Source organism: Poecilia latipinna, unplaced genomic scaffold (assembly GCF_001443285.1).
Source record: "Poecilia latipinna isolate Pla-1442-1.1 unplaced genomic scaffold, P_latipinna-1.0 Scaffold50, whole genome shotgun sequence".
In the NCBI taxonomy this organism is placed as follows: Eukaryota; Metazoa; Chordata; class Actinopteri; order Cyprinodontiformes; family Poeciliidae; genus Poecilia; species Poecilia latipinna.
The window spans coordinates 97,420-107,120 of record NW_015112666.1 but is presented as its reverse complement, the minus strand read 5'-3'; the positions used below and the strand labels follow the sequence as shown (position 1 = coordinate 107,120).

Here is a 9,701-nt window from a genome sequence, read left to right as displayed (position 1 = left end):
ATCATGCACTTTTTCACGGAAATCGCCCGATTATGATCGGTGACCGATCTATCGGCACACCTCTAGTTTGATGTAATAATCTAATTATGAGAGACTAAACTTTGGTTTTATGATAACTGTAAGATATAATCATTGTAATTAATAGAAATACATGGAACATTTCTTCTAGCTGACTAAATTTATTGAGATTTATTTATTTGGATGTTTGAATTTAATCAGAAATTTATCCATGAAAATACTTTGTAAATTGTTCTCATAGGATTAGCTTTAGATTAAACATAATAAACTCATTTCTTTTTGTTTCAGGCTGCAGGTAGAGAATAGAGTTTTTCCACCATGGAGGCTGCTGGTGACCTCCTGAATGTCTTCAACATGGAGGCCAGCAGAACGACAGTGACAGTCGGACTCTTCCTCATTTTTCTGTGTCTCCTTTACTGGTAAGGAAGCTCCAGTACAACGTCACAGTAAAAAGAAAGTACACCCTTTCTTAAATTCTCAGACCTTTTCTCTCTATTTTGGATGTTTTGTGTGAACTTAATTTTGATTTGATAGTTTAATTAATAATGGCATGTAGTGATTATTTATTTTCTCTTTCACGTGAATGCAAGTATAAATAATTGTAACTGAATAGAAATAGGATGTTATACTGGAAGTTTTTATTGTACTTCCATTTCTGCTTTGGTTAAAACGTCTTCCTCTCATCTTGTGCAGGTATTCGGTCTATCCGTTCTCAGTCCTCGCTCGGTGTGGAATCAAACATCCCAAGCCAGTGCCTTTCTTTGGCAACATATTCTATTTCCGTGAGGTAACATAACCTGCTATAAAAAATAAGAATATCTTTAAGGTTGCACAATATTAAGAAATATGTGTGATAATATTGATGGATGCTGGGATAACAACAAGACATATGATAAATAAAGGACAAATTTATTTCTGCTCTGGGTTTGTTGCAAACACATTGTAGAATGAGTCGCCTATCCAGAAATAAAATCTGTATTTCCATCTAAGCAACTGGGTTTTATTAAAAATGTTTCTTCTGGCTGGCATTTAATGACTTCTTATTTCTGATGTTCAAACATTCTTCCAGGGCTTTTTCAGACCTCTCACTGAACTTATAAAAACACATGGCAGAGTGTGTGGGTGAGTAATCTGTTTATATTTATTTATTGTAATTCCCTCACATTAGTTACAGCGGTGTATTAGGGCTGTTTTAGTACATTTCTGCATGAAAAACATTCAGAAAAATGTGCTTGAACATTTTTGAGATTAGTCTCAGAAATTTTCTAGAAAAGAAACATGGGAATTTTAGTTTCCAAACTGAAACTTTTTGCACTTTGCAACTCAGAAAATTTCCAAAAGTCAAAAGATTTAACGATTTTTACTTTTTAAAATCAGAAACGTTCATTCAAAATTTATGAACTTTTTTTAAGCAGATTTTGACTTTTCCAACAAATTTCCATGTTTTTTCTAGAAAATATCTGAGAGTAGTCTCAAAATTTCTTAGCTTGTAATAACTAAGAAATTATTTATTTCTTAGTTATTGCTAAGAATGCTCATAGAGCATGGAATAAAAACCCAACCTAAAGTTTTTCATGAGGTTTGGTTGATCTGTTGTTGTTGTGTTCCAGGTATTATTTGGGCCGCCGACCCGTGGTGGTGGTGGCCGACCCCGACATGCTCAGATCGGTGATGGTCAGGGATTTCACCAGCTTCCCTAACAGAATGGTGAGAACTTCAGTCACTGCAGTCGACCTTTCAGTCGACCTTTCAGTTACTGTGTGACTTCAAAATAAGTGAAATGATTCAATAAACTTATTATAACTCCTCTGTTTTTGTTATTTTATTTTTCTGTTCAGCAATTTCGATTTGCCACCAAACCCATGACGGACTGCCTGCTCATGCTGAGGAACGAACGGTGGAAAAGGGTCCGCAGTATTTTGACCCCGTCCTTCAGTGCTGCCAAGATGAAAGAAGTGAGAGAATAATGACTAAATGCTTTCTTACTGCAGCCACCAACTTTAATGCACTTATTATGGGATGTCAAGTAATAAACCCACATGAACAATGGATATTTGTAATGTGGAATGTAATTTATTTACCTTTTTTGTAAATAACTGAAAAGTGTGGCTTGTACTTGTATTCAGATCCCAGAATTTAAAATTTGTAAAAAAACTATTTATGTATTACATTCTATTCCATTCTTTTTCATAAAATCTCAATAAAATACATTAAAGTTGTGGTTGTAATTTGACAAGATGTGATGAAATTCAGTATATATTTTTTTTTTACAAAGAAAGATTTTTCTTCTCACTTTGCTTTTTTGTCACACTGGCATGTTTCAGATCAAAAAGCTAATTTTAATCTGAAACAAATTTAATCTGAGTAAATACATTTCTTTTTTGTTTCCATGAACTGTGGCCTACTTCATGTTGTTAGACAGGTTCAATTTAAGTGATTCCTTAACTGGGTTAGTCATTATCCCTTAATAAATAAAACAATCTTTGTCTGATAATAAAATTAGTTTGGCAATCTGAAAAGTGTGACAATAAAAGTTTCATCTAAACTGTAATAAGCTTGGATGGAAATTATGATTTATTTGCGCCTTAACTAAATTTTTGTAAATTTTAATTTTATTTACATTCTTATGTTTTAATTGCTTTTATTAACCACATTTTAAAATATTCTGTCAGATGTGAGAAAATCTGAATTTTCTCAGGTTGATGGTGCATCACATCGTTTCTTTCTCATGAGTTTTTTAAAAATATTTATTGACAGTTTGGTCCAGAAAAGCCTCTTTCCAGGATGTGGTTTCTGGTTCCGGTCCAGGTTCTGGTCTGATCCGGTTCTGGGTAAATTTGTTTTTCTGCTGCAGATGGTTCCGCTCATCAACACGGCTGCTGATGCTCTGATGAAGAACCTGGAGGTCCATGCTGACTCAGGGAAAGCCTTTGACATCCACAAGTAAACAGAGCAAATGAAACTGAGCATTAATAATAATTTTATCTCTTTAAAAACGAATTTGTTGTTTTTTCCTGCTGCCAGGTGTTTTGGCTGTTTTACCATGGATGTCATCGCCAGCGTGGCGTTCGGCACTCAGGTCGACTCTCAGAACAACCCTGATGATCCGTTTGTCCGCCACGCTCAGCTCTTCTTCTCCTTCTCTTTCTTCAGGCCTCTCATGTTGTTTTTCAGTATGTTTCATAACTTTATCACATTTTAATTTATTTATAATAGCCTCATTTTTATGACAGATATCTTCTCCTTTTTTTCCAGTTGCTTTTCCCAACATCATGGCTCCCATTGCGAGATTCTTCCCAAACAAAAGGCGAGACCAGATGAACGGCTTCTTCATCAACATCATTCAGAAGATCATACAGCAGAGAGAAGAGCAGCCTCCCAGTCAGGTGGGGCTTCTTGCTGTGCAACAAGCAGGGACTGGGAAATATTCATGGAGTTTTCATGTTTCATCAGCCACACTTAGGAGTTTCTTTTTGTGGAAGACGAAATAAATTAGTGCGGATTTTTGTTGGGAATAAGAAGGAGATATTTTTTACTATTAATTCCTGATATCCTGAGGATTGAGTCCTGTTTTCCTGCAGCGGCGTCGGGATTTCCTCCAGCTGATGCTGGACGCTCGAACCGGCAAAGAGAGCGTTTCTTTGGAGCACTTCGACACAGCCAACCCCTCGGAGGAGCTGGCGTCCTGCTCGGATCGGGAACATGGGTCGGCTCACCAGCAGGAGTCGCCCGCCAGGCATCCGCTGAGGAAGATGATGACGGAGGACGAGGTGGTCGGCCAGGCCTTCGTCTTCCTCCTGGCGGGATACGAGACCAGCAGCAACACGCTGGGCTTCACCTGCTACCTGCTGGCCATCAACCCCGACTGCCAGCGCAGAGTTCAGGACGAGATCGACAAATTCTTCACCAGACATGTAAGCCTGTCCTACATAATGGCCTGTATTTTATTATGGCCTAAATAATAAAATACAGAGTTTTCTTGATTTCTTTTCTAGAAAAGAAATCACAAATGACTGGAAATATTTTCAAGAAGTGGCTGTTATTTCAGTGACTTGGACAACTGAGTATTAGGACTACAATTGTTTTTGTTTAATTACAAGATAATAGCCGTAATATTAGCAGAATAAACACATCATTTTACCAGGAAAATGTCTTAAAATGAAGGAAAAAGCAATTTTAAAGAGAAAAAAGCTTCTGCACTGCAAAAACAAATATTTCTGTCCAAATTCTGTAAATATGAGACGAAGCTACCTTACAAACATCTCTTCAGTAAGATATGGGAGTTTGTTTTAAGTAAATAATTCCATAAGTTCCTGTTGGCAGATTATTCCACTTTTAACAAGACATTTTTCCAATGTTATAAGTGAAACAGCTCCACTGGTAATTTTTCATCAATATTAAGGAATTATTTACTTAAAATAAGCTTCGACATCTTGCTGAAGAGCTAGTTGTAAATTAGTTTTGATTTATTCCAAGTTTACTAAAATATTTGCACTAAAATCTAAAGCAAATTACTTGGTAATATTTTGTTTTTGCAGTTCAGACTTATCAAGATTTGGGACGACCATCTCAGTCTGTGAAGTATAACTTCAGAAGATGCTCAACATTCTTTATTGTTTGTGTAGGACTTTTTATAAAATTACAATTTCATTCTCTGAATTTAACAACTTTATTCTAGTAACTTAAAAAAACATCACAGCCTGGCAATAACATTAAAAGTCCAAACAAATGGAAGCTGTAAAACAAGATGGCAGCTCTGCCTGCAGTGACATCACGTAAATCCGATGTGATAATATCAACACAAAAACCTTAGTTTGTGTGTGATGATGTTGATCCGATCAGATCAATCAGATCTTCCTCCTTCTGCTCTGGTTTAAATGAATCTGTTTTCTAGGATTCTCCGGATTACTCAAACGTCCAGGAGCTGAAGTACCTGGACATGGTGGTGTGTGAAGCTCTGCGGCTCTACCCGCCTGGCTTCAGGTGAACCGTCGTTGATGTTCCAGGATGTTTACAGGCTTTACGTTGTTTATTTAAAAAAGGCAAAATGATTCAGATTCATAAAATCTAAAAGATTTATTTTTCTCATCAAGGTTTGCTCGAGAAATCGACCATGACTGTGTGGTAAACGGCCAGGTTCTCCCCAAAGGAGCGACTCTGGAGATCCCAGTAGGATTCCTGCACTACGACCCGGATCACTGGACCGAGCCGGACCGCTTCATCCCCGAAAGGTACTTCAGGGATTACTGGTATTCACTAGCAAGACTGACCAACATTTTGATGTGTAAATGACGCCACTTGGAAAAATGTCATGTATCAGTTGATTTTTGTTTTTTATGATGTAAAGCACTTTGAGCTGCCTTGTTGCTGAAACATGCGACACAAATAAAGTTTGATTAGATTTCTTCTTTTTTCATTTGATTTATTATCTCAACTCTCGATGCTCTGTTCTGAGTCTTGTCAAGAGAAACCCGTCTAAGGTTTGAACAGGATTAGTTCAAATTCATATTTCACATTTTTGAAATTCCGTTTGGGTCTCGGCTGCCCAAGAGACCAATAAAACATGTTTATTGGTGTATGGAAAAAGAGCCGTTTGGCTGCTGAAAGACACAAGTGTTTGTTGTTAACTTTCCATCCAGAAACCACTTGCTGCATTCTTATTGGTTGTGCAGAAGGCTCCACTTCTGCTTTTCAAAGATTTACTGTAATTAGTACAGTTAGTGTAAAGAGTATGCCCCATGTCCAGGTTTACACCGGAAGCGAAGGAGAGTCGTCACCCGTTTGTCTACCTGCCGTTCGGCGCCGGGCCGCGGAACTGTGTGGGGATGAGGCTGGCCCAGCTGGAGATCCGGATAGCTTTGGCCCATTTGTTCCACAGGTTCAACATCGAGACCTGCTCCGAGACCAAGGTGGGTGGGAAAACATTTGGCTAAAAATGTAAACAGAACCTGATAATGTTTTAAAATTATATTCCTATGACATTTGCATTGAATTTCCACAAGAAATGACAGTGAAAGTGCTAGTAACCTGCTTTTAGATCTGTTTTTCTTGTCATTAGTCGGCCTGTCACGATAGGCAATAGGCAATAAATTGTCCCACAAGTTATTACAGTAAAGAATGATATTGTTGTTTTGAGAGCATTTTCAAGTAACAGAATGCTAATCAATAAATTTTAAATTCTAATGAACATTTAACACATTTTAAATATGCAAAATAAGTAAAACAGAAATAATAAATAAAATGAATTATGAGCTCTCTCCAAACAAAACTGCTCTCAAAAATGGGCTATTAGAGACAAATGAAGGCCAATTTTGGTAGAAAGAGAAAAAAATAACGCAAATGGAAATTATTGAGCTTTTATTTATCATGCAATTAATTGATTTATTGCTTTTTGTGACAGATGTAGCCATTACATACGCCATATTCTGTCCTACAGAAAAAAAATCCTCGTTTTTTTATGTTTCTTTATTTTAAATTCTAAAAATATAAATAAAATTGTTGTCCTTTTTTAAATGACTGCATTTATCTTTTTTTCAAAAAGTTGTGTGACATTTGTGGCTCTAAACGAGATTCATTTGGCTGACCTGACAGTAAGAATGGTGTCAGATTACTGTATTTAAAACTTCTTTGTGATTGAATGAAATTTAAATAAACATTCTAAATTGATGAAAACAATTCCCAGTTAATAATTTTCTTGCTTCCACTTTTGTGTTTCAGGTTCCTCTTGACCTGAAATCCTCCAGCACTCTGGGACCCAAAGATGGCATTTATGTGAAAATAACTCACAGAGGCAGAGAAGCACAAAAAGCCTCTCCGTCAGATGATGAGAAGCTCAGCTGCGACCCTTCTGCACGGTAGAAATGTGACAAATTATAACAGACTCACACTTTACCTATTAAATTTACAATAGTGTCAGTAGTTTATAAAACTTTAAATTCAATAGTCAAGTTTATAAAACTATGAATGTTTATGCTCATTTATGTGAAATGAACCTGGGCCCTTCACTTCTAACCAACGCTCTGATGGATCCACAATTGATAGATTCTGCTTTAGAATTAATTCTAGCTCTGCAGGAATTATTTTAAATCTAAAATAAATAATAAATAATAAGTGGAGTCCTTTTTAAGGTGCCTTTATAAAGATCAATGGTTTCAAAGCTTCTTGGTTCTGAACAGGAAGAAGACGATGAAACCTGCTGAGTCACAGACAACAAATTCTCAGCCAAATTAGCAGCTCAGATCTTAACCTTTAGGAACATCAGCAAATATATGAAAATTATTTTTTATGTTATTTTTTAGCACTTTATTTTATTTTATTGCAAAATGTGCAACTGATGCATTTAATTTTAGGTCATTTTGTTGTTGGAAAATACATACAGTGATTTAAAAATATGTATATTATACATTTACATATTCCTTTTTCTGTTGATCAGAATTCGTATCAGATTAAAAAAAATATGGTTTTAAATGTATTATGAAAACAGTTAAGGAAACATTCTTTCAAAATTCAAGAATTTACATTTGAACATGATGTCTTTTTTTCCAAATGTTGTACTGCTCACCTTCAAAGTTCTGCTAGCAAACAATTATGATGAGTTACTGATGACCTGCAAGCTTTCCTTGATGCAAGATGTATTTTGAACCTACTTTTCTTGTGTTTTTCACATAAAAAACACAAGAAAACAAGAAAACCTCTCTGTGAAGTTTATCATCTTAAAAGGAAAACAGGAAAACATTTGCACAATAGGAGTGATTTACTTTTGATTCATTAAAATGTTCTTGGTAAACAAGATGCACTGGAAAGCACTTGCATCACTTTATAAATAAAAAGATGATTTATCTGATGCTGTTTGGTTATTTCTGTCATATCTGTACTTGTCCTCAATTTATTTTTACTCTTATTAAAGTAAAACATTAATTCAGAGTTTACTGAGCATGCTCATCATGAGCATATTTCTTGCTTTCTCTGCAAAAATTGTTTCTATTTGTGAACTTATTGTAGACTTTACCACCAGATGGCGACAGATTATCACAGAATCACAGCAGCTGAAAATGTAACACATTTTGCAATTTTGGTTCTCGATTGAACCGAGTCTACCAGAAACACTAAGCAGACAGGCTTTTAATACCATGACATTGTTCCTTATTTCTATTTCTGATTTTTCTTTTTCTGTGATTTGTATGGGAGAGTACTTTGATCACCTCAGCTGGTTGTTGAGCGCTACAGAAATCAATAACCAATTAATCAAAATGTTTCTGGTCGTAAAGTTGATATTCAAGGGGTATGAATACTTTTGAAAGGCCTTGTAAATAAAGATTTAAAGCTAATTTTTCACCTGCGATTGCGCTGGAGCCAGATAGAAAAAAAGAGGCCAAAAAAATTGACTTTACAACTCCAAAAGTTTTTTGTTTTTTTTCAAGAAAATTTAGCTTAATCTCAAAATTTCTGAGTTTTTTTCTTGAAACTTTTCAAACTTAAAGTTTTTTCTTGAAACTTTCTGAGTTGTTTTTTTATCTTATTTGTTTTGGAGGAAATGTACTCCTGCTGTTTTTCAATCTTTTAGATATTTCTCTGCCATGGCAGCTTGGATCTGCTGCCTGGTTTTCTCCACATGGTGTCACTGCGAGCATTAACGTCCCACCAAGTCCGACTCCAAAATGTAAGGCAACTTTTTACAAGCCGCCCTGTTTCTCCTCTGGTTCCCTCCGCGGTGGGAAGACTCACATTTTGATTCACACTGCCTGTTTTATGAGCCAGCTGATAAAAGATACATGTTCTTGACCTCAGTATCGATGTGTTAGCCAGCATCAGAGTGGCTGCAGGCTGACCAGGACCAGTACAGCCTGGGCAGAAAGCAGCACACAAGTTCTGCAAGAAGCATTAAAAGTGGAGCATTAGTAATGGGAAGACAAATGTTCCAGAAAGAGACGGTAAAATTCATCTTATGATGCCAATAAAACTCCTCGAATTGGATTGAGGGAGTGAAAATGAGTCGGGGGGGGAGGTGGAGGAAGACAACGGATGACAGATGGTGGGTGGCAGACAGAAATATAGGAAGAAAGGAGAGAGAGGGAAGGGCAGAGAGATGGAGCCACAGACAGTAATCAAAATGGAAAGAGGGTTATCCAGTGCAGGAAGGGATGAGAGGAAGAGGGGATAAAAGCGAAGGAGGAGCGTCTCGGAGGAGCGGAGCTGCTCCTTCTGCAGTGCAGCTCAGGTCAGGGCCTCTCGGCTGCATCAACTCCCCCATGATTGATTGCTGCTTTGTCTCTCTGATTAAGATGCTTTGTCTGCTTTTATTGATATCTTGTATTTTCCTCTGCAGTCCACTCTCCTCTCTCTTGATTAAAATTCTCACTTCCTTTTTACTTTCTTCAAAGGTCAATATCATCTATTAGATGTAAATTTGCTGACTCTGGTATTATTTTCCAAAAACAAGGAGAAAGCTCAACTTGCTTTGTGTCTGTCTGCATCAGAGAGAGGTGGGTTTTTGGGTTGTGTGGAGAAGAGTTGAGCAGTCATCTGCTTACCTGTAGTAACAGGAAGACGTCTCAAGCTGTGATTGACACACATCTGATTTTTCAGCAACAGCCTGAACGGATCAATTCCGATCTTTTCTCCTGCCAAAAATTGTAATTTGTGTCACTTTCATACACTGAATTAAATCTGCTTTTTAAATCACC

The 9,701-nt window shown here is 36.7% G+C and overlaps 1 protein-coding gene across 1 annotated transcript in view; it reads left to right on the top strand.

Moving 5' to 3' along the window:
* Positions 1-7,862, top strand: part of tbxas1 (thromboxane A synthase 1 (platelet)) — a 15,587-nt gene extending 7,725 nt beyond the window's left edge. Inside the window, exons 2-14 of the mRNA XM_015050909.1 lie at positions 307-437; positions 712-805; positions 1,088-1,140; positions 1,629-1,725; positions 1,857-1,973; positions 2,873-2,961; positions 3,043-3,191; positions 3,274-3,404; positions 3,600-3,932; positions 4,913-5,001; positions 5,112-5,249; positions 5,765-5,927; positions 6,736-7,862. Coding sequence (XP_014906395.1) covers positions 337-437; positions 712-805; positions 1,088-1,140; positions 1,629-1,725; positions 1,857-1,973; positions 2,873-2,961; positions 3,043-3,191; positions 3,274-3,404; positions 3,600-3,932; positions 4,913-5,001; positions 5,112-5,249; positions 5,765-5,927; positions 6,736-6,876 — 1,695 coding nt within the window. The 5' untranslated portion in view covers positions 307-336 and the 3' untranslated portion in view covers positions 6,877-7,862. The remainder of the gene's footprint in view (positions 1-306; positions 438-711; positions 806-1,087; positions 1,141-1,628; positions 1,726-1,856; positions 1,974-2,872; positions 2,962-3,042; positions 3,192-3,273; positions 3,405-3,599; positions 3,933-4,912; positions 5,002-5,111; positions 5,250-5,764; positions 5,928-6,735) is intronic.
* The last annotated feature ends 1,839 nt before the right edge of the window (positions 7,863-9,701 follow it).